At 46.2% G+C, this 24,338-nt stretch overlaps 1 protein-coding gene across 2 annotated transcripts in view; it reads right to left on the reverse strand.

The window, feature by feature from the left end:
• PRDM16 (PR/SET domain 16) overlaps positions 1–24,338 on the reverse strand; it is a 290,489-nt gene that overhangs the window by 24,622 nt on the left and 241,529 nt on the right. For both annotated transcript variants that reach the window (XM_035557638.1, XM_035557637.1), the window contains exons 4-8: positions 21,721–21,855; positions 12,740–12,842; positions 5,770–5,968; positions 2,966–3,113; positions 2,656–2,809 (exon numbers count right to left, since the gene is read on the reverse strand). In XM_035557638.1, the coding sequence (XP_035413531.1) occupies positions 2,656–2,809; positions 2,966–3,113; positions 5,770–5,968; positions 12,740–12,842; positions 21,721–21,855 (739 nt within the window). The remainder of the gene's footprint in view (positions 1–2,655; positions 2,810–2,965; positions 3,114–5,769; positions 5,969–12,739; positions 12,843–21,720; positions 21,856–24,338) is intronic.

Consider the following 24,338-nt stretch of genomic DNA (forward strand, 5'->3'; position numbering starts at 1 on the left):
GTTGAAATGAGCATCACAAAATTGAGTGGATTGTCACTGAAGGGTCTGCTGCATCTGGCTTTTGATTGCACTAGAAATTTAATATGAACTCAGAGAATTTCAGCCTTTCTGCTTTGGGCCTTGATACAGCAAGGAGCTGCAGAGGAAGCACAAACAGAGGGAGAACTAAACATTCCTCAAAGTTTTTTTTTTAAACTCAGACAAGTTGCAGTATTGAAGCAACAGCCTTCATAATGATTCTGTTCAAGCCATCCCTTACACTTTCAAGGAAAGGGCTTTTGTATTTTTATTTTTTTAAACTTTATTTTAAAATATTTTCTTAAAAACTAATCTAAACAGAGAACTGAAAGGAAACACTTCTCCATTTATCTTCCTTAAAACTAAGGATCTGTTGGATACAACAGCCTCTGACTCTAGGGAGATGTAGGCAGAGGGATCTGCCAGCACCTGCCTAGCACTCCAGTCCCACAGCCCTGTTCTCTCAGGGCTGTCCCCGTCCCTTGTCCTTGCAGGAGATGCGCTCGCCACCCGACAGCCTCAGATCCATGAGGAGTGCTGTCCCCCCACAAGCACTGTCAGGCTAAAGTCAGGGCACCCAGCTGCACTGCTGTGCGTCTCTGCTTTGACTCTACTTTAAATGCTTGACTTTAATTCCAGAATGGGTGTTTTTCTTATCCTGCTTGTCTGTGCAAAGCCACCGTCCTCAGGGTTGTGGGAGGGACTGTGCACGTTCAAACAAACAGGTTTGTGCAAATGCTTCCGTGTGTAAGGACACCTTGTGTGAGCTCCCTCTCGAATTACTGATAATTTCTGAAGAAATGTCACATTTGGGTGGATTTATTTAAAAGATGTTTGTATATTTTTCTTTCCAGCACAAAATTACCCCTTTCTAATTTTAACCGTCTCCCCTGACATGTGCCAAGAGATGTTATATTGTGGTTTGGAAGATACACACAAGTTTACAATAAATGGCTAATCTGCCTAAGCAGATGGTATCACAACCAAATGCACTTTCTGTCAGTTTTCACTGGCTCAACGCTGTGCTCGTGCTGCTTGCGTTATTTTTGTTGTAAAAAATAAAAAGAAAAAGAAAAGAAAAGATAACAAAAGCTACATTTTCGAACAGAATCAGGCTCCTTTCTTCCATTTTCCACCCCAGGAAGAGTTGCTATAGCCTCCTCATACACACAATATTGCATAAATTTCCCTGAATAAAAGTGTTACAGGTATGAGAGCTCACATCATCATTCTAAAATAAGGAAAACTGGAAAAAAAATGTTTAAATCCCCAATTACACAATGATTTAGTAACTCTGCATGTAACGTCCTCTCCTACTGTTCTGCATTTTGCAGTTATAAAGTTTGATTATTTTTTTTAAAGCCAGGTATAATATTGTGGGGAAAACAACAACAACAAAAAAACAAAGGAACCATCCACCTTTTTTTTTTTCCCACTGAACAGGAAAGAAAATCTTTCCAGGGAATCCTGCCTCATGGCTCCCCTAAAATTGCTAATGGGTTCCATATTAACGCATGTGACTCCACCTGGTACATCTGAACTAAGCAGAATCAGTCTCAGTTGTTTTACACACTGATTTAGACTGACAACTCCCTAATTCTTATGAGGTGAGAGTGAGGAGATTATGAGAAGAAATCATTCATCTCACTGCAGCAATACTATGAGATTCAAATTATCTCTTTCATGTGCCCGTCATCAAATGAAAGATTGCATCAAAATGAGCAATAAGAGTATTTTTTCTTCCTCCGCTGACACCCATCTGATTATCTCAGAACACATTAATGAAACGAGTCTCCCAGGATACCCTTGCATGCTGTTCCCATTATACCAATAGGGAAAAAGGCAAAAGGGGGTCCAGTGGCTTCCCTACCGTAACATCAAAGCCTGGAATCAAACCCAGATCCTGCTCTGTGCTTTAATGACACTTTCTGAAGAGTGTCAGGAAGTAGTCCCTAAAGTTTCTATAGCTTTGTTGTGACACAATCCACTTTTCTGCACAGTTATCAAAATCCAATAGGTGCTGTGTCAATTAAAGGAATATACAACCCCAAAAATGACAAGAAAGGAGATGAATGGCTCTTGAGGGAAAACGCTCTTTTGGAAATATTCCACTAAAGCGAGCACTAAGGACCCAGTTAATCTGCTATTTGGCTTCCAAGTACTATCTAGGTGAAACATGCAGTAAATAAAGAAGGAAAAAAATCTCTTTTTAAAAAACACCTTCTTCTCGTCTCCGTGACTACTCCAAATTCTGTTCCACAGCTAGAGGATTTGAGGCACCCCTGAAAAACACTTCGATCAGGCTGTGCCAGCTATTTATTTATGTCACCAACATGAACATTCGAAACTTATTAAGGGAAAAAAGAAGAAAGAAAAGATATGAGAAAATGGCATCACTAGGGCTGCTGAGAGACTCAGCTTTTAACTTGTCAAGAAAGTCAAAAACTGCCATGAATGTTTACTAAAAAAACAGGGAGCATGCAAAAAAAAAAAAAATTGCTGCGGAATTTCATCTTGTGCTCTGACCTATAAAATTACAGCGGCTGCTCACAGAGGGACAGCTAGTACTGGGGGGCCCCGCAGGATACGTGCAATTATAGCAAGAGCCAGAACTCCGTGATGGCCGTGACAACTTACATATGAAAGGTTTGACAGTACTGTGAATGTGCTTGTGTTGTTTGAGGCCAGACGAGGTGGCAAAGGTTTTGCCGCAGTCGGGGCAGGCATGGGCTCGCGCGCCAACGTGCTGGGAACGGATGTGCCGCTGGAGGTTGCTCGGGTCGGTAAACACCTGAAAGAGAAAACACCTTCAGGGAGCGGAAACAAAGCAGGAGGGAGAAGACTGGGGCCATTATTGGTACAATGGGAACTGGCCCGAGCACCAGCACACAGCCCCAGTGCCCTCTTTCCCCAGAGCTGCCTGCGGTCGCCGCGTTCTGCGCCGTACCTTGACACAGTTTTCACATTCAAACCGCTTCCCGCTGTCGTGAGACATCTGGTGACGAATCAGGTTGGATTTCCAGTTGAAGGCCTTCGGGCACTGGTCGCACTTGTACTCCCGCTCCTCGGTGTGGATCACCATGTGCTGCTCCAGGCTGCAAAAGAGAAAAGGGGCCCAGGGCCCGCTGAGCCAGGCCCGCACCACCACGCACCCTGTCTGTGGCATCGAGGGGGCATGAAATGGAGCCACGACTGATGGGGACGACAGAGAAACTGGCCAGGGCTCGTGGTGGGGGGCCAGGACTGACTATGGCCCCCATGCACGACCCCAGAAGCCCTATTAGAAAGCAGGCGAGCAGCACAGCAACAATGAAAGGTGCGGCCGCAGGCACATTTTTGGCATTTATTTCACAGATGGAAACTGCCCTCTCCGCCTCAAAATGCTGCTGGGTTCTGTGACTTTTCTTACTAAATACCTGAGTCCTTTTACAAGGGGGAGAGGGAAGGTAAAACCAGACCTGACCCCGCAGGGTCCCGACAGGAAAAATGAGCACTTTGTGACCAAGATCTCTACGGCATCCCCACAGGGAAAGACAAGATATTAGCTGCTGCTGCTGAGACTATCGCGTTGCCGTTTTCATGGGCACAAAGCCCACAGCTTCCCGGAACACGGCAACTTAACGTTGGAAAGAAACACGATAGGGTGCAAACACATTTCACTTCTAAATGTCAGACATCTTTTATGACTTAACTCGGCAATTTCAGCTTCTGCCAACTGGCAGCCTCCCTCGGACCAGGAGGACGATGGCAAACCCAACTGGCTGCTGGAGGCGGGCCACGGCAGGGATGGCTGCTCAGGGAAACGCGGCGCTCGCTCTGCTTCCCCTCCGCCACAGCCCTGCCTCTGGCTCGTGGTCCTGAGCGCCAGCGTGCGGTGCTGCTGCGGGGCCACCGAGGGCGGCGGGGGCAGGCTGCCTGCCTGCACGGCCCCGCGTGTGAACGTGAGCAGCCAGCATCCTGCTACTCCCCCGAAGAACCTCCTCCTCTTTCAAGTTGTGATAGTAAATATTCATGAACATGCCCCTTATAAACTGACAATCCACTCATTTTAAAGAAGCAATATTCATTTTTGCTAAAGAAATGGTGTTCTTAACACTACAAAATTTTTTACACATACAAAGAAATACATACTTTTCATATACATATATAAAAATATGTTCCTGTTAACTGTGATTTATGAGTTTATTTAGAGCAAATATGGACAAACTAATATGCTGTTTAGAGGCAAGTACCTACTGGGATTAGCAAAACATTTATTTATTTAGTCAGCTGCTAAATGCTCAATTTCAGTTCCCCAGTGGCACTCTTGATTTGATCTGTATTAACTTCTGAAAAATTATAAGACCATCTAGGTATGCTGACTGGATTTATTCTGTGTTTTAGTGGGCTTTTCAGTACATAAAATGCAGCAGATTGATGGGGGAGGGATGGATGGGGAAATTCTCTCCAGCTCCACCAAATCCGTCAGCGTGTACAACACAGACCGGTGATGTTGCTGACTCTCTTTCCCCGTTGAAAAAAAGTCGCTTTGTATTATTTGCTTGAAAAAGAAGCTGGTGTTCTGTTCCTGGCCCTTCCACAGGTATTCCATCTGACTTTGAACAAGTCGTTTGTTCGTCCCTTTTACCTACCGACACTTAAAAGCCTCTGCTACGCTGCCAGGAACGCTTGCAATGGAGATATGTCCCAAGGGGAGTCAAGTCTTCAACTGAGTCAAGGTCTTTCTGATCACACTGCTCCCAAGAAATCGAGGGATATTGACTGGGACCTTATCCGAGCCACATCGTCTGAATACCTGGCATGAGCTTCACCAGCAGACTCTGAACATCTTACCCACACGGGGTAAAACAAGTATGAAGGGGAAAATGGGACTTAAAATCCTTCTGCTTCTCTCAACTCCTGTAAAACGGACTCACTGCCACTCTAGGCTCTCAAGAGGAACCAGGAAATACACCAACATTACAAAGAGACAAACACACATAAATCTCCAAAGGGTATTTCCTAAATTAACATAAAAAGTACAGGAATTAAGACAGCACACTGTGCAAACGAATACATTCCTAGCCCTCACACGCTGTGGAGAAAACCTTGAAAATACAGCCTAGATGGTATAGGCTCAGGATGCAAAGAACCACATTCCTAAAATACTTAAAAAAAATAAAAGCTCAACTTTTTTTAAAATTTGGCACCTAATACTGAACGAGTCCCACATTGCAAATGAATCAGAAATCTCAAAGATCTCTGTTTTAATAATCATTGCAAATAATAATAATAAAAAAAGATGGAGAATATCCTATTTTCTTTTTTTTTTTTTTTTTTTTCTTTTCCACAGTTCTATTACAAAAACGCTTGGTAAACACAAAGTATTTTCATGAACATTTTCCTTTTTAAAAAAACTACACTTGATATGTGCTTGGAACAGAATTTTTTAATTGCTGCTGTAAGATTAAGTAGGAGCTCATGACCCCGTTAGAGCTCTCAGTATAGCAATGCCTCTTTATACCCACTGATCTCAAATGGCCGAGGATTATATTTAAAAAACGCTCTTCATGCAAACAGGGGCGGAATGTCTTACCACTGTTTTCCCTCACAACTACATCACGTGGGAGGAGTTGCTGCAAAGACGCTGACCAGGCCTACCAAGGCGTCTGTCCCAGCCCTCAGAAGGGCTCAGGGCACTCAGAAAGCGAGCACCAGAATCCGGCATTGCCACGAACCAGTGCCAAAGGCTGTGCCTGGAGAGCGCGGTACCTGTATTTGTTGGGGAACATCCTCTCGCAGTCTTTGCACTCGTAGACCTGCCCATCGCCAAGGCCCTCCTGCTTGATCTCATCGTTCAGAGTCTCGTAGAGGGAGCCGACGGAGTTGCAGGCGTACTTCTTGTGTCGCCGCAGGTCCAGCTTTGACTGAAAAAGCTCGTCACAGTCCTCGCAGCGAAACGTGTGCTCCTCTGAAACAGACAGACAAGAGGATTTGGACTCGTGGACCAGGACGTTCAAACGATTCTAGCTATTTTACGCAATGTTGTGCTTGTAAAGCAAACGTAACATTCTCATTAAAAACAAACAAACAAACAGGAGATCTGCAAGCGACAGGACAGAGAAACCGAGGCAGGCTGTGACGGCAGAAGGGTTTCACTTTAAGCACTAAAAGCAAGCCCTCGTGCGCGGTGGCTTTCGGAAAGCACCGGCGAGCTCCTCCTCAGCGGGGGCCGCCAGGAAAGACAGGAACGAACCACGCTGGGATCCCGGCCGATGCTGGGAGCAGCACATCCCAGCCCCAGCGCAACCTGGGGACGCTCCTCTCTCAGCAAACGCCCTCCCAACGCTGTCCTCTCGGCCGGCCCCGCGCCGCTGAGGAGCCCGGTGCGCCATCAGACAGGAGGGGTTCAGAACCAGAGCACCGTGGAGGAAAGGAAAGGGAGCCAAAGTCTTTGTTGTTGTGCTGGGCTTCTTTTTTTTTCTTTTTTTAAGAAAAAGTTCTAATGCACATAATAAATTATTGTAGTCAAGGTCAAACAAATTAAAAAGAGGGCAGCTATTATTAAGTTTACAAGGCAGCATCCTGACCATGGTGCCAAGTCAAACAATCAGCTCAGAGCTGTAAATTTTCCAGGAGAACAACCTCTGCGAGGGAGTCGGGACAGCTCGGGGTTTCTCCACCCAGCAGCCAGCTCGAAGCAGCAGCTTCCAGCGACCACTCGGCCCTTCGTGCTGCGGTCCCCTGTCCCTCTGCCCTCTCCCTCTGCTCTCTGGAGCTCTGTTTCGTATCAAGCTTTATTCTCTTTGTCTGATAACTTCACTTTCTAAAGGAAAGCCTGTGGTAAAATGCACTGCTTCAGAGGGAAGAGTGGCAATATGCCTCCTACGAGGTGGAGCCAGGAGGAGACGTGGGATGGAGAGCAGACAGCAGGGTGACGCCGGGCCGCCCTCGCCTCTTCTTGGCCGCTTACCTGTCTGCAGCCGGTTTCAAAACGCGCCACCCTTCTGCAAACCCTCGGTTTAAAGCACCGAACACGCCCGCCTGCTCCAGCTTTCACACAACTACCGCCGTCCTGCTAACACCGTGACGCAAGCGCCATCGTGGGCAGCGTCACACACGGGGCCCGCCGCGTCCCTGCCTGTGCTCCGGCGGCCGTCTCCTTCTCCACCCCTCTCACCGCGGCGTATCTCAGCCCGGGCTGGGGTTTCTGACCCCTGCCCCTGCGCCCCAGTGCCTGCACCCAGTCCGTGACTTGCTCCTGAGGTGACAGCGACCGGCGAGGTCCCACAGAGGTCCCGCAGCCGCTGCAGGACTGCGTGGGCAGATGAAACCCCCGAGGTCGCGCCTACATGGAAAGTATCGGCGTGCCCACGGGCTGGAGCGAGCCCAAGAGCTAAACGAGAAAATATCGCTGAGACACAAGCAGCTGTGCCCTGCTACTTATCCGAGCAGCACGTCTCGTGGCGCTAAACCCAGCTTACGCAGAGAATAAACCAAACGCAGAGATGCTATAGGATTTCCTGAACTGAGAAAGAGAGGGATGCAAGAAGAAATAAAATTCAGCAGGTCAACATCTCCCTTTTTGGGGATGGGTCGGGGGAACAGGTTTGACTGAAAAAGCCAACCTAAGGGAAGAAAATACCTGTGGCTTTCCCATTCCAACTAGTTTTGACAGATCATATATATACTCTGTACTGGTATCAGCAGTCTCACAGAGAGGTGGATTAGCCCCTGTTCTGCTCCTTAGAAAAATTCTGTTTATTAGCATTTTGTAGAACAGCACTAATATGCATCTCGTGTGTTTTAGGTCCCCGGGGAAGAAAACCTGGAAATTAGGACATAATAAACTGCCTAGCACTATTGAGAGACTGTGCATTACCTATCATTAAAATAATCCAAACTGCTTTTTATGAAAATACAAAAAAAGCAAAAAGAAAGAAAAAAGGAATTACAGTATCACGTTATGGTTTGTTACTGCATTTTACTTCTAACAACAGCATGGAGCGTATGATGTTAGCTAGCAAAATTTAAGATTTCATCTGTGTTTATGGCCTGACAACGTCCCTGGCAGGGGCAGGCCCGGTGTGGGGGCACGGGAAGGGCTGAGGCGTGCTGCACTTCTCACTCGTGACCCATCCAAAGTCCAGGTGAGAAGAGCCGGGCGCGAAACATCGAGTGTCCAAACACGCACTGCACGGGCTGAGGACGTAGCCTCACTGTGCCACCTCTCAGTGTTTAAAGCATTCACGTTAGCTCTCACGCACACCGAGACGAGTGCTGAGCTGCTACAACGCTGGGGTTTTGTAGTCTCAGACGTCAGCCTGCGCTCTGAAGTGCCTCCGGCGCTGCCAAACGCGACGGCACTTTTGTTCTGCTCAGGCTCCCAGCGACGCACGTGGGGCAGGAGTTCATCGCCTCGCGCAGCCTGCTGCGCTGCAGGGAGCAGGACAAAGCCTCTTAGGGGGCAGCCTGGCAAAGTGACCCTCTGCCTCAGAACCCACCCGGCAATCCTGGTATTTCTCCCCCCTGCTCTCTTGTAAACCCAGCGATGGCTAAATGCAACAAGGCTTCTTTTTTGTAGAAGCGACTGAAAGCCCTCGGGACTGGAGATTCCCAGATGGCTTCACCTCTTGAGAAGCTCCTACAAAACTCAGCGTCTCACAAACAAAAACTGTGGCAATTCCCCAAAATGATAAACTTGGAAGGGAAAAACATCTATTCTTTTTTCTTTTTTGACTCGAGAAAATACATCAAAATGACTTCCCAAATCCATACAAGATTTTTCCTATCTCAGACTGAGATTTATACAATTAACCGTATCTTATTTTACCCAGACTATCCTCTAGGAACCAGAAATCCACTTGGAGTTTGGCAAATGAGCCTCAGAGAATAATTGATTGCGTACCCGGCTGAAGATGGATGACTCACAGGCACCCTCCTACAGCTCACACCCTGATCTTCTGCTACCTGTTGTTATCAACAAGAATAACGTTTTTTTGCCTGTTTGTTGAGATTACAGTTTAGGTAGATAGACAGACAGATGAAATACGTTAATAACCTCACTAATAACTGTTACAGAAGTAATTTTGCTTCCAGTTCTCCTTGTCCTCGGAGCAGAATTACCGACCTCACACCGTTACACACAATATAACGCGAGCCTCAGTCGGCAGTGGCTGGCACAGGCACGCTTACACCAGCTGAGGAGCTGCCCCCTTCGGACTTTATTAAGAAATGTAAGAAAAAACAGAAGAAACAAGACAGCTGGGATGAGACATGGAGGTTTTTGCTTTTGCATACCTTGTGTGCTGCACAGATTTTATAGATCTAGCCCTCGCACATCAGTTAATTGAAAAAAAAAAAAAAAGCTGTTTTGTACAGCTCCTGCTTCAGTAACAACAACGGTCCTCTCCTATTAGCAAGTGCAACAGCCTTTTTGTAGGTAGAAAAGATGGATGATAGGAAAAGAAATGCTTTTTTTCAGAATATTTGGATTTTAAAAGGAATGTTTCTTGAAAAGAAGATTTAAAGGACTGAGAAAAATATGATTAAAGGCCTGTAGTCACATGTTACACGTCATCACTGGCTGCAAATATTATTCTGATATTCACCCAGGCTAAGCAGGGGAAGCAATGACTGGCTGGTAGAGCAGCCGATTATCTCTTATCAATATCCAGCACTGCGTTCTGTTTTCTGAATTTCAGAACATTAGAAATCAGACTTCTCAATAAATACTGCTGCAGGGAAAGGAACTGACCTGCAGACCAAGGGCCAGGTCATCACCCTGCAAAAAAAAGTCCCCACTAACAAAGGAAGCTCAGAACTGAACTAACAAGACCTGGTGTCTGCTTTGTGCCTTTATACGAGACACCCACTTTTTACGCTTTAGGTTCATTAAAGTTCTTTTTCTTTCCTTAAGCATCAAAAATAAAAATATCACCCTTCAAAACAAGTTCTCATTAAAGTTTTTGTTCCTTCTTCAAGCACCACAAATAAAAATACTGCCCTTCAAAAGAAGGTTCCTGCCTCAGTACCTTACAGAGGAGAAGGGGATAAAAAGAAAAGAAAAATCCAGTAACAAAAAATTGCTGCCTGTTCTCTATGTCTTGTTTGTCAAATCTATGGTTATATGTGTCTATCTTAAGTTCCATCAGTAACACTCAGGACAAAGCAGGAATGTAACAGAAAAATAAATCAGTGCCTAATAGCTTTCAGAGAAACCAAGGGGAACACAATTATGTGGCATCTACATGCTAATCTACCAGACTTGAATCTCAAAGGAGTTCAAGTGCCCTACTCAAAATTCCTGCAGTGATAAGGGGTCTGCTGTGTTTGGCTGGGGTTCGGATAAAAGATTTTTATGATAATTATCTTTGTGTGGAACAATTTTGCATTTTCTTTCTTGTTAATTCAGAATCGAAATGGGGGTGCGAGGCAGCAGGAAGATAGCATTACTGAAAGTAACAAGTATTAAGAAGTCAAATATTTAATGTTGGCCTATTATAATTTGAAAGCAATTATGTGGCAAAAGCACCAGACGTTACCAGGAAGATACAGATAAATGTTATATAATGACAAAGATGGAAAACAAGGAGCACTTTTTGCTCGTTCAAATAAAAGCCTGTTAGAAACAGAAATGCTAAAGAGTGACGAATTTTCTTTCTGATTTCTCCCTGGCATCAAAAAAGGTATGTGTTACTCCACGGCTGTGAGTACAGAAATTATTCATGTCTGTGTGTCGGTCTCAAGAAAATTATTAACTTCTTTGTGGGGAGAACACTGAAAAAATAATTCCAAACCTGACATCTCAGTGAGGCAGCAGCTACTGCAATGCCTGCTCATAAAGAGCACTAATCCTCCAACTTGAGAGGATTCTGAGAAGCGTTTCAGGCTAATTGTTCATATCGCTTGTACACTCTTAAAGAGTTTTACTGCAAATCTGAATCTGAAAATTATATTCATATACAGGTGAAAGAAAAATAAATGTGTTGTAGGATGTCCAGATGAAATAATTCAAATTCCAGCAATTAATCACATAGAGCAATAGTTCCAACTAACAGCTTAAAAAAGACTGATAGATGAGAATGTATTTTTAGAAATTAATCATCAAATAATAATGAGAAACCTGGAACAGGCACTAAACTCAATGAAAAAACAGAAAAAGACATAAATAATATGCTCCACGAATCTCTTCACTTGAGATAATTCCCGCACCTTCTACACTGCTCCCCAACACTCACTGTTACCAAATGTCAAGAAAACCAAGAACTTCATAAAATACAGCAGAACTTTGCAAGTCCGGACTGATTTTCATTTATGGATCACAATGTACCTCACAGTAGGTTAGGACTGAGGACTGCTCCAGTATGATGGAGTTTTGCACTCATTTCAGGAAAAGATTTGGATTTTCAAATGAACAGTTTAAGAATGCGTACAGTTTTCTATTACTTTAGACATGCCTATGCTGTTGCCTTATTTCTGTAACATTTTTGGGCACGGTGTAGCAACTAGACTAGACTGCCAGATTGTTTCAGGCCATGTGTCCTGCCAGCCTGCCCTCCCGCTGCTGACTAACGCCAGCACCAGCTACTGCAGAGAAGCACGCAAGGACCCTCAAAGAGAGGTGAGCAGCAACCTGTCCCCAGGGAGCTCCTCCTGGCTGCCTCAGAACAGCCTCTTATAGAGCCTGCGCAGTCTGTTCTTCCTTCCCAAAGCCCTCAGTTTGCCAGTTAATCTTACCGTGAGAGTTCTGGCTACTCTTACTCTGCAATAACACATTTCTCTTCTTTGTGAAACTAAATTTGAACTCAAGGCTTTCAACAGTCTAACAGAATAGCAAGCAGAAAGCTTCGTGATTCTTTCTTTTTATTAAAAAGGCAAGTATTTTATAGGCATCTTTGTGCACCATAAAAAAGGAAGGACTCAAACTCTTCTCTTTCCCCATCCCTCTCTACACATCCTCTCAAATTTCTCATAGCACAGTTTTCGTGTAATAAGAGAACCTCAAAATTTAGCACGTTGCTCTTTGCCCTAGCTTACTAGAAAACTTCTAATGTGGAGAGCATAAAGGTCTTTTACATAGTCTGCGTGATTACTGAAACTCAGTAATAAGCAGGCTATTTAAAGGAAAATACATGAAGAAGTGAATAATGCTTAGTCTGTCACATTGCTCCACACGAGACGTGCAGTCAAGGAAACTTCTCCCTGAGCGAGCCTACCTGAGCCGTGCACCTTGTCCTGCAATACCAACTTGCTGCAAGGCTGGACAGACACTGCGGTAACAAAAACGGGAGCTTTCTTTTAAAAATAATTGTTCTTTTCCCCTTTATCGCATCAGTTCATGGTTTCAGAGGTGTTTGTTCCAGTAATAATTCTAGTGATGACTCTTCCGTCCCCTGCCAAGTCCCCTTCTCCACTTAATCCAAAGCTCTAACAACCAGAGTTCTGCAAGCCTTGGAATGATTTGGCACGTTTTTATGGCACAACGTTCCTCAACAAGAATTAAATGAATCGGTTGCATGCTTTGAAGGTAATAAAAGCTTGTTTGCTATCATTGACTAAGATAACTACTCTCACCAGTGAGAAAGAGTGAAAATAAGCAGAAAATATGAACAGCTGCACAAGGGGGCGGGCACCAGGTCAAGTTTTTGTCCCAGTTCAGCACTAATCGAGGATCTTGAACATTCCTAGGTTGGCTGGTGAGGGGTGCAGAAAGGTCCTAGCTCGCAAAACAAGGCCTTACCTTCCATGCTGGGCGCCATGTTCCCAAGTGAATAACCACCTTCCTTCAAATACACCAAGAGCTCTTCTCCTGGCTCAATTTCTTTAATAACTTTATAATAGATCTGGGAATCAGAAACAAAAAAAAAATTGAGAGACATGTTAAATATGCAGAGACTTGCATTTTACATTTTTAACCAATAACTCAAATTATTCCAGCTAATAGGGGAGGCTGTCACTTGATTTGCATAATTGCTGCTGAGAGCTCTTTTTTTTCCTGCCTTTATTTTACTCTGTGCATGTCAGAGTTTCATGCAGTTTGGACCATAAAGTAGTATTTACAGTAACAGCCTCTCTCATTTATATTACACAAAAATCTTCCAATTGTTTTTCCTACCTCCTCTAAGCTTTGTGTATTTGTTACAGCAAAGGGAAAATTAAGCTGATGGAATTGACGCAGTTAAGTCTCTGCTTCTCTAAGCTGAAACTGGCCTAATGATTAAAGAGTGGAATTAGCATCCCTCACACCGTTATTTTGTGGATTACTCCCACCTGCAACCTGAGGACCTGACTCCTAATGACAGCACATGAGCAGTTTATCCTCGCTCACACCCACTGCCTAACGAGGGAACCTGTGCGTTCTGAGGTGTGATGAGGACACAGTGCTTGCCTCCTGCATCTCCGCTACTGCACTGCAGAACAAACCCCGAAATGGAAACAGAACTCAGACAAGGGCAGAGACCTCATACCAGCCACGTGCACCATTTAAATACCCATTTAAAACTGCGTAGAATATGGTTTAGATGATATCTAGACCTTATGTAGGTGTCCTGAACCACAGTGTGCATTCCAAGGATGCATTTCTTTGGGGAAAAAAAAAAAGAAAAAACCAGAGAAATCAACATTATCCAAGGTGCAACAAGGTGTAAGGTTGCAAGGCATCAACTCATCAGTGCATGTTTTCATAGCTCCTCTTCTTATACATACACACACACACACACACCATGCATTCATCTGCACTGTCCTACACCCAGAACAAGCAGGGACCAGGGCAGCATGTCCAGTGACCGAGGGGTGACACGTGAGCGGACCCCACTGGCCTCGTGCCTTGAGAGACAACAGCAAAGTACGTGGGGAAGGAGGGTGTGCTGACAGCGGCCTGCTTGTGCTAGCCAGCAGAATGCTCGCTGGCTCCTGGTGCTGCCGGACACCCACATCTGTGCGCCTCGTGGGTCACCAGGGTGCAAGCGTTCGGTAACTGGAGCCGGGCGGTGCCTTTGTGAGAATCCTCGGCACAAAAAAAAACGTGAAAACCGGCAGCAGCGGGCGTTCCGCAGCAGGATGCGAGTTTTGCACAGCTGACAAAGGGGAGGATCGCAACTACATGTGTCCCGAGCCGCCGTGCCTTCCACAGGAGTTTTCCAAACTTTTAGAGCATGCTGCACCCTGTCCTCTTCCCAACACCACCACGAGAATTCAACCAGTACTAGTCACTAACTGCAAAGTTTTATTTGCACTCCCTTGAGTAGCAACGCATCAAATTCTTTTCCGGGACATCAACTAGAGTTCACCCAGAACTATTCCCTGGATTAGCTGCAAGTCATCTTGTGGGGAACAAAGACAGAAACTGCTCGATGCCCCCCGCGCTGCTCGCAGGGCTCCGTGGCTGCTCTCCACGAGTCCCTCGGCTCCTTCACACGCAGCAGGTGCCGCTGCCGGGCCGAAGGCGACTCCGGCTGCTCCTCGGGCTCTTCTCTCCGGCCCGAACTCAGAAAGCCCCCAGCGGATTAGAAGCCCACACCTACAGACATCCCTTCCCCACGAGCCAGCAGGCTGCCCCCGATGCTCCACTCCCCGAGCTCACGCACACACCTCTCCATAAATACTTCTGTCCTTCAGCCGCTGCCCGGGGAGGGCAGCTCTGGGGAAGGACCCCGAGCCCTTTTTCCCCCAGCTCTCGCTCCCAGGCCCGGGACCGAGGCTGCAGCCGAGCTCCTCCGCGGCGAAACCCGAGCACGACTCTCCCGGCCCGGCCCGGCCCGCCAGGGGGCAGGCTCCGCCCGCGCACGGCCCCGGCCCGCCGGGCTCCCCTCAGCCCCCGCTCCCCTCAGCCCGGCCCCGCCGCCGGGTGAGGCCCGGGGAGCGCGGCCTGCAGCCCCTCCGCCGGCCAGCGGCATGGCGGCACGGCCCGGCCCGGCCCCGGGGAGGGGAGCCGAGGCCCTGAGGCGGCCCTGAGGGGGCCCTGGCTGATGCCGCTTGGCAAAGCCCCTTTCTGATAACCTAAGTTCGGCGTTTGATCGCCCCGGCTGCCTGCCTTGATCCTCTCTGAAGCGCGCTCTGAAAACCCTGCGATTTCAGTTGCCGGCTAATTGAAATATTAATGGCTTGTGTACAAGCAGAGCGAGGCGACCCAACAGAAAAGGACAGAAAATCTCTGCCTCAAACCACGCGGTGGCACAGCCACCATGCCACGCGTTCAATAACGTGCCACACGCTTGGAACTCTACAACGTGTCCCAAACCAAACAGAAACCCTTCCCTGCACTCGCCAGCATCCTTAGCACAGTTGTCAGCACAATATTCCCCTGCTCTATAACTAACTCACCTGCCAAACACGCACCCACCCGCTCCGTCTGGGCACGACCACGAAACCTGGGCTTGGCGGCTCGCTGGGTGCCACCGCGAGCCTCGGCCGGCACCCCTCAAACAGCAAACCCGACAGCAGGTGGGTGCTCTCGTACAGATGTAAGGAGCTGGAAGTGCTTCTGAAAGATTGCACTGGACTTGTTTAGCACCGATTGTATAGTTACACTTCTGCAGATTCCACTGCAAACAAGAAATTTAGATAACGTTCTCCCTTGTCTCATTTCTTTTTTCATTTGCACTTCAAGTCTTTTTCTTGCCAGCTTGTTCAACAAGACAAGCTTTTCTCAGGACCAAACCACACTGAGTTTAATGGTAAATATGCCTGGGAAAAAAAAGAAAAAAAGAAAAAAAAGAAAAAGACTAGGAATAAACACTGACCTTAGGGCTCGGCTCAGTAAAACAGAACTCATAATACACTATCACTTGGAGCTACCTAAGAGAAGTAAGAAAATAACTCAATATAGCTATATAGCTATTAATGAACATTTCTCTTTCAGCTAGTAATCCCAAACCTAATCAGCACCGAAATACAAACAACAGTCTAAAAGGTCTACCTAGGTCTTCACAAATACATTCATGAATTTTACCTGGGAAAAATCTGTCAGAATTATAATATTAAATGGTTAATATTACCTCTATATCATAATCTTAACTCCTTTATCCCTCCTGCTTGTTTTCAGAACAAAGTAGCTTATTGCATATAAACACATTGCTGCAAACAGTCTTTCAAGAAATACAGTGCGAGCTTCATTAATTATTAGGAAAAAGTTGAATTCTGCTGGAGTCACATTAATTTCATCAAACATTTCATTATAATAATTAACTTCATCTTGCAATCATGTTACTGATGGTCTGAATTAATTAAAACTACTGCTGTGTTTCCTTTCCTTTTTTATTTGTTGTGAACTGAAAAAGATCAGATTTACTAATCCAACAGAACATTTACATTCATATCATTTATATTCATCATTTATATAAAAATACCACACATTATCATTTCTCGTTTCTCACCACAAAAGGGCACCAAATAAATATTAAATCAGTAATCTCATAATTATCAGTAAGTTTTAAACATAAAACAGTTAATAATATACCTCAGTTTTGGTTAATGCTCTAACGGAGGTCTGAAAATACTACATTTCTTTATTTTTATAAAAATTATTCTGCTTTCTAGGCATGGAGAATTAAAGGCAGAAGAAAAAAAGAAAGGAAAGAACAGGGGAATCTTTTCCTAATCTGGGCTCGATCCACAGATCTGCCCTGTAACTACTTCTGCAGACGTAAAGTTGGTGTCACAGAAAGCTGGCTCTGGCTCCAACATTTCGCAGCGCAAAACAAAGCAATTTGGAACAATTACTGAAAGTATTAATAACGCAGAACCGCAGCACGCCGATCTCCTCGGAGCAGAGCACAAAGTAACCCAAGCTGAACATCTTTTCTCTGAGAAAAAGTGTTCCCGAGACAGGCGGCCACGGCTCAGAAGCGATGTGGTAATTGTTTAACTGGTTCCAGTACCAGGGCAAGAGATGGAGATGAAACACATGAAGTGAGAAAAGTACGCCCGCGTATTACCTCATTATTTAAGTATCTTTCATAAGAAACAGCACTGTTTACCTGCTGCATGAGTTATGTCTACTATTTATCTTAGCTTCAGCGCGGTAACGCGTTTGTACTTCAGGCAAAAAGAGCATTAGAGAACTGAGAGAACAGCTGCAGTGTTTACCTAAAGATCAAAAAACACACCCACTAATTGCATCAGCGTGCCATGGAAGGGATGCACAAAGACAATTTAAAACGAGCTAAAAAGCTGCTGCTGTGCTGGCCTGGCAAGTAGTTAACTATCCGAAAATTCAATAAAATTACAAGGCAAATGTTTCTACCTACTGTTCATCTAAGACCACGCTCAGACCTATCTATGCAGCTGCCTCACTCAAGGAGGAGTAAATATGTAAAAGTTTGGCCTCGTGCATTTCTGGCCAGAACGGGACTGCACATTTTGCTTTTGTTCAGCGTTTTCCTCCTTTGGAGTAGCCTTCCCTTTGTTTCCACTACACCACACTGCTTTTTATTTCCTCTTTTTAAGGCATTGTATTACATAGCAAGGAATCCTGAACACAGACTCACAGTATGAGGTTATATATGTAAAAATATATTTTAAAAAATCTGTATTATATACACACACATATAAGATTGATTTCTTAAACAGAGGCCCATTTTTTTTCCAGCACTGTAACTCCTGCTAGCCCTTTTAAAAAATATATGTAACACAAACAAAAGCAGCAGCTATCATACTGAAAGCAAGCTCATGGCTATTATATTTATTACATATACTCTGTTTAATATTACAGTCTCCTGAATAAGTACAGCTAAACTGCTGAAGTATTTGCCCTACGAAGGCAGCAGTAGCGACACGAAAAAATAAAACAGAAGTTATGTATCATTTTCCAGATGCATTCACCAAATCGTTTCATTTTTCTACCATCCTTTTCCAGCCCTCCTGTAGAAACACAAGCATCTCAGTCAAACAAGGATCTTCTGTTCTTTTCAAATACCTATCAAATGAGAATAAATGTAAAGAAAACTGGCTAACATTATTTTGCATTTGAAAATCATTTCATAATTGAAAAATAGTTAATGAAATGTCTCCAACTAACCTCTCAGCACTTTAATATATTAATTGAAAAAAAAAACATTCTGAGGTCCAGATTCTGTTGCCAATTACTTCATTAAAGATCCAGAAAAAAATCTCTGGATATTCCTGGGATTGTTCCCGAGTTACAGGAATGTAAAGAAGAACAGAATGTGGTCTATTTGTGAAAAGAAAAAAAAAAAGAAAAGAAGAAGGCACAGAGGACCTTCTCCCCATGTAAACATGTTTATTTTTTTCCTGAAAAGCAAATGGTTTTGATTAAAAGCTTGTCCTGGCTCTCATCAACACAATGCTGCTTGGTTATTTTGTGGGTAATCTTTTATTGCAAGGCTTTTCTTTTCTTTGCACATGTACAAACAGAAAATAAATCTTTATGCTTCCTGACCAGCAAAGATAAACCCTTTCTCCCTATTTTTTTTTTGAGTCCCCGTTACGGGAAAAAAAAAAAACGCACCCTGCTAACAACGTGAAATTAAGGAGGGTTTGAAGGAACAGCACCAGGCGATAGCACTAGGTAGGAACCAGCAGTGCTTAGTCACGCCGCACGGCGCTCGCAGCAGGTTTCCTGCTTCGGGAGCCACTCGTCAAGGGCCGCAGCCCTCCGCTCTCGCACCCGCGGGATGCTCGCAGCGCCGCAGCCCCGCTCTGCCCTGGGTTTTCGTGCACAGGGGAGCGAGGCTGAGGCCAGTGCTCTGAATATATTGTGCAGGCAGAATGTAGGCATTCATTTTCAAAGCACACAGCAGCCCTGGCCACAAACAGAGCTCTCCCCCGTTTTTGTTAGGAGGAAACTCACATCGATATCAGCTAAATAAAAAGCGATGCCGTGTGATAACATCGTGTATCTCCAGCTGGGTCCAGCCACAGTGGTTCTACCAGCTACAGTACCTTTGAAAAATGTATGCCTCTTATGGCCAGGATGAAGAATTCGGTTTTGCAATCTATTAATTTTATTTTAAGTGTCTGAAGTTCCAAATACAGGGCCTGGTATCCAAAAGGCACCAGGGCTACTTGCTAATTATGACAGAATTTGATGAAAGCACATATCAGCTCACAGACATACAGACCTGGGAGTGTTTGGCATTTCTCTTCTCTAGTTGTACTGGCACCTGACACTCCTGGTTTTCGTGACAACCAGGTACGCCCACGGCCATCTTTATTCTTTGGAGCGTCACGCAGCAGAATCGCTACCAGTTTCACTACAAGAAGCAACCATCAACTAACACCAGAAGGTTTCCAGGAGAGAAAGTCAAGGGACTTGGTTTTGTGCAGCAGCGAGGGAAACGAGGAATGAATAGGAAATTCCAGAACCAACATGGCTAAATCATCTCCTCCATAAATAAAATAGAAAAATCTACCCTGAGTTTAACATGCTGCTGATCGCTCCAAGTACTGCTGCCATTCAGTTGAGTCCATGGGCTCTCAAAATCAATCACTTAGGAAGAAGTACGTCCTCACTTGGCCTTTCCTCCTCGCCCAGCTGAGCACCCAGTGCCTCCAGTTACCACCACCACCACCCGCCGCGTTTCCTAGGCCGGATTCTCTCATTCCCACCAGCTGGCCTGGCCTAAGACTCCCCAGTCTTCCAGGGAAGAAAGCTGAGGGGGAGAAAACGTTTTGCTTTGCTACCATTTCATTACATTCTGCACCTTTTATTCCTTCTGAAAAAACATTTGCTTGCTACCTACCCCCTTTTATTGAAGTTTTAGTGGGTTTATTTTTTGAGAAGATATAAAAGAACGGTCAGTACAAAGAAATAGTAAAGGACAGAAGATGAACGTGGATGATAAACAGCTGTTCTTTCCAATCAGCTTGCTGCATGCACTAAAAATATACACCACCAAACATCTCCAGATGAGGGACAAGGACAGAAGGACATGCAGGGGACTGGGCTGAGAATAAAACGTGATACAGCCTTCAGGTTTCTGGCAAAATTTATACGTGTGCAACCCTTAATTTATAAGAACCTGGGAGAAGCCAGCAGCCTACAAGTTAACATTTTAAAAAAATGTTAATTCATGTCAAAAGAACAATTCTACTTCTTTTCTTTCCCCACTCTAAAATTGTTTTAAGAAACCCAAATTAAAAGGATATTTTTTTTCTCTGCCCTTTAATATTTGTGCCTTTCTACTGCTGCTGGTAAAAATTCCCAGGAGCAGCTTCATCGCCCTTTTGCCAGGATGAACGCTGGGCAAAAAGTCCTCGGAACTCACACTGAGCAGAAAAAAAGTGCCTGTATCTGACTGGACACAACCAGTAACTGCTGGAAAGCACGAGATAACACACGCAGCACAGCCATGCTGCCAACATACAGCAATCCCAAGGGGACCGTGCAGTCCCAGACTTCTGTCCCGGGGACCTGCGGGAGGCCCCGCAAGGAGGCCGGGTCCTCGCAGCCTCCTGCACTGCACAAGACCTCGCGAATAGGCGAGGGGAAGCGTAAGGGCCGCTGAGACACCGACCCTGTCATTCCCTGAAACCGAGAGGCAGGAGCCAGCCCCGCGCGCCACGGAGAGCCCCTCGGCGCTCGCGGTGTAAGACGAGGAGCTGATGATAAATGTTGGCTCTTGGTTGGAGGGCTCCTTGCTGTAAGAGCACTTGTGAGCAGTGGTGAGTGGGCACTGAAGCAATCAGCAGCTCATTTCAACGAGGCGGGCTGAAATTTAGAGCTTTGTGCCTCGATCTCCTCTAGGTTGCCTGAGTTAGGAACATTTGCGGTATTTTTGTATTTTTCTTTCTGCATCCAAAGTTAAATGATGTAAAAGCATTTTAAAACAGGAACTAAGTTCACAAAGCGGGCTGACACTTCGGCATAGCCCGGGCTATTCTCATTTGACATGAGCTGGTTTGCTTCAGATTCCCTCCAGCGTCCCTCGCAGCTACAGATTTCTTATTGCGTTTTTTAGAAGTTTAGTTTTCCATCCTCAAGTCTTTTTTTGTGTGCATCCAAATATGCCTCCTGTTTGCTAGCTGGCAACAACATGACTGCATTTCTCATTTAAGTTAGGTCTGAACCAGTAACTTATATTTGAATTGTACTCAATTTGAGGTTTGTGAAATTCCCAACTTGGATTGCTCGTCTTGAATCCAGTTTTGGTTTTATGTTTCAAACAACGTTAGAAACAATAGCTCTTTAATCCCTGGAATACCCAGTCATCTGCACAGAGAGGAAAGGTTATTGCGTCTTTGGGACTAACATTATCAAAACCATTCAACCCCTGTGACGTCCCTCGCCCCCGCCTGCTGCACCAGCATTTCTCCAATGTGCCGACTGGGTTTTTACTCCTTGCTCTGCAGACTCCCAAACCATTCCCCACTCTCATCCCCTCTCACATACAGACAAAACCTGCGTTCACGGCCTGGAGCCACGTGCTCTGCCCAGCACCGACAACTTGTGGCACGAACTTTTTACAGGTTTGATGGCAACGAAATCCCAGCACTGGTTTCCATTTGCGTCATTTGTGCTTTAGTAATGTTACCTACGCTTCCCAGCAGGTGCTAACATTTCACACAACCTTCCCCACCACGAGAGGAGCCAAGGCCTGGACGACAACGTGGGTTTTGGAAAGCTCAGGCTGTGGCACGGCAGCAGAGCTGCTGCATGGCTGAGCACCGCAGCCGCTTCTACTCGGCGCTGCCACCACGCTCTGTCCTCTGCGCAGCCCGCACGGGTGAACGCAGCAACTCGCTAATTGCCAAGGTCATTACCTGGTCATTAATGTGACACACGGCGAGGTTCTGCTCGTCACAGGAACAGGCCACGCGGATGTATTTCAGCCAGTTCCCAGCTCCGCTCTGGCTAGCATCAATGCAGAATTTCTCATTTCCCAGGTCATCGGCAATCTGCGGAAGAACAGGAGGAAGAAACACATGGGTCATCTGATATCAAACGGTAGATGCAGAAAGAAGAAAGAAAGGAGAATTATTTGCAGTGCAGGTTTCCCAACAAGAAATAGCAAGGCGTGAGCTGGATGGCAGGTAAAACTGGTAAAGACATATGGCAAACCTAAAAGCAGCTCTTCAGCCATGATCACAAGTGCCTGGTTAGAAGAACCTCCAAGGTCCTCTATCAGAGTTCTCCATGTGTAACCGGCTCAGGATTACGCTTGTTATGGAGACAAAAGCACTCTTCTAGTATTCACATCAGCTTAAATAATCAAAACAGATCAACTTCTCTGAACTGCATTCATTTTAATGACAAGGCCCTCAAACTGCTCCATGCTGCCAGCACCTGCGGCTCCGAGCCCTCCCGGAGGTCCCTTGGCATCACCCAGAGGTCCCCGAGCACCACGTGGAGGTCCCTGAGCGCACCTGGAGGTCTCCAAGCACACCTGCAGGTCCCCACCTCCTGCGCCTGCCCAGCAGACGTGCCTGGCCCTCCCACCTCCAGCACTAACCACTGATCTCAAGCTACTTGCATTAAACTGGACAAAGGGAAAATCACATCATCCGTTCTCAGCTTATTCCTCCCAATTCACACCACGGCACTGAAGCTTCAGGGAAATCCTGCATTTTCTCCCAGAATAAGTGTTTGGATGGGGTAGAACTGGTAGGAGGAACAACCCTCCCTGTGCTCAGCCTCATTCCTACCCTGCCTGGGAATACTCTGGCTGCTGCTCACCAACCAGACCTAGCAGATTTAGCTAAATTGACGGGCCCTGTCTTTGCTAACAGTAAAGCACAGGAGGCCAAGCTGTACTAGAAAAACGCCCAGGATTATTTTATCCCAGTGCAGTGAGTTCCAGCACCAAGCCTGCAGGCTGCCCATGCGCTTCAGCTCAGCTCCCTGCTGCGCACGCACTGGGCTCAGGCTGCAAAGCCCGGCTCGCACCCGGAGCTTCGCAGGCATCGTTCCCGCGTGTTCAGCCCACGCTTACTCAGGTTTTTCTCCGTACTGCTCAGGGGCTGATACTGTGCTTTACTTAGCATGTCAGTCCTGGCGCAGGTTTTTCTGGGGTGCTTGTGAAAATACCCAGGTGCTTCACAGCCGCTGCAGCTCTGCTCGTGACACACCCGTGAGGGGTTCCCAGTAAGCTCGTTTATAGCCCAGGAAGTAAGATGCAGAGACGTACACTGGACACCCCAGGTATTTTTGCAGGTCCCTCGGGTGCTGCCCCCAGCCCATTTCTCAGGCGAATTCCCACGTTCTGCACTCGAGCCGAGCCCCACCTGGTGCTGGTGCAGAGGTGAGCACACGGCTGCTCTGCGGAGCAGAGAGCTGGGCATGCAGACAGCGAGGAGCACGCCATCAGTGGCCATTTCAGGAAAATTTGCCTTCGGTGACTTCCTCAGGACACCGCAGCAGAAGCAGCGACTGAGTTTAGCTTTCAATTCAACTGTCTTGGCCACAAAACATCATCCTTCCCCTTCCAGAAAGCCCTGCCTTGTTCATTCCTCACATTCCAGCTTCCAGAATAAATAAAACAGGAGTTGCAGAGGCAAGGTCCTTTGCCCCGGTGCCCCGGTTCGCTCCTAGAGCGGAGCTGCTGCAGATGGAAGCGCGCTCCCCGCTAAGAGCAGCGGCTGCATTGCGAGACGCTGCCTGCTGGCAGCCGTGTAAAAGTTATATGAGCAAATTCTGGTTTATGTGAGCAAATTCTCAGTTGCTGGTTTCACTTTCGCCTCGTTCCGCTTCGCCGTCAGAGCAGGCAGCGGCCGCCAGCCCCTCCTCGTGCCCGCGCACACGCAGCCGCTGCTCCTGCAGCTCTCGGGCTCTGCCGGGGCCCTCGGAGGTTTTGGGGCAGAGGAAGGGGTAAGGGACACCTCCCGGAGAGCAAGCACAAATCCTTCACCATTTCCCAAAATGTCACCCAGTGCCATGGGTTTGTTCCAGGTTTGGAATTTATGTCCAACATTAAACATACATAAAAACCAAACTGAAGGTGCATCCCATGCAAAGGGCTTTTACAAGCGTGTTTCACTGCTGTTTGTTTTTTATTTTTACGTAGGTGCTTTCCTCAAAACTGGCTGCATTTGTTCGGGGACCTCCGCTTTCCAGAACCACCTGCACGTGCTGAATTTACTCTCCCGTGACTCCGAGGGGAAGCAAGAGCACACGAAAGCCCCTGCTCTGCCCTAACGGGGCTCTCTCAATACCTGGTGCTTTGTAGCTCTACTCCTAATTGTACGGGCCTGATACAAGGCAGCACCGTCAGAGGAAGCTGATGAGGGGAGCGTGGACTTTGCAAGAAAAAATGAAAAAAATAAAAGCGTTCCTAATGTGGGTTGAACAACTCTTCCGAGTTTACTCAAGCTAAAATAACAGTAACTTCTGTTTTATCTCAGGGAACCTCTAGGAACATGGAGGTTGACTAAAGCTGCTGACT

This window comes from Cygnus atratus, chromosome 21 (assembly GCF_013377495.2).
Source record: "Cygnus atratus isolate AKBS03 ecotype Queensland, Australia chromosome 21, CAtr_DNAZoo_HiC_assembly, whole genome shotgun sequence".
NCBI classification, from domain to species: Eukaryota; Metazoa; Chordata; class Aves; order Anseriformes; family Anatidae; genus Cygnus; species Cygnus atratus.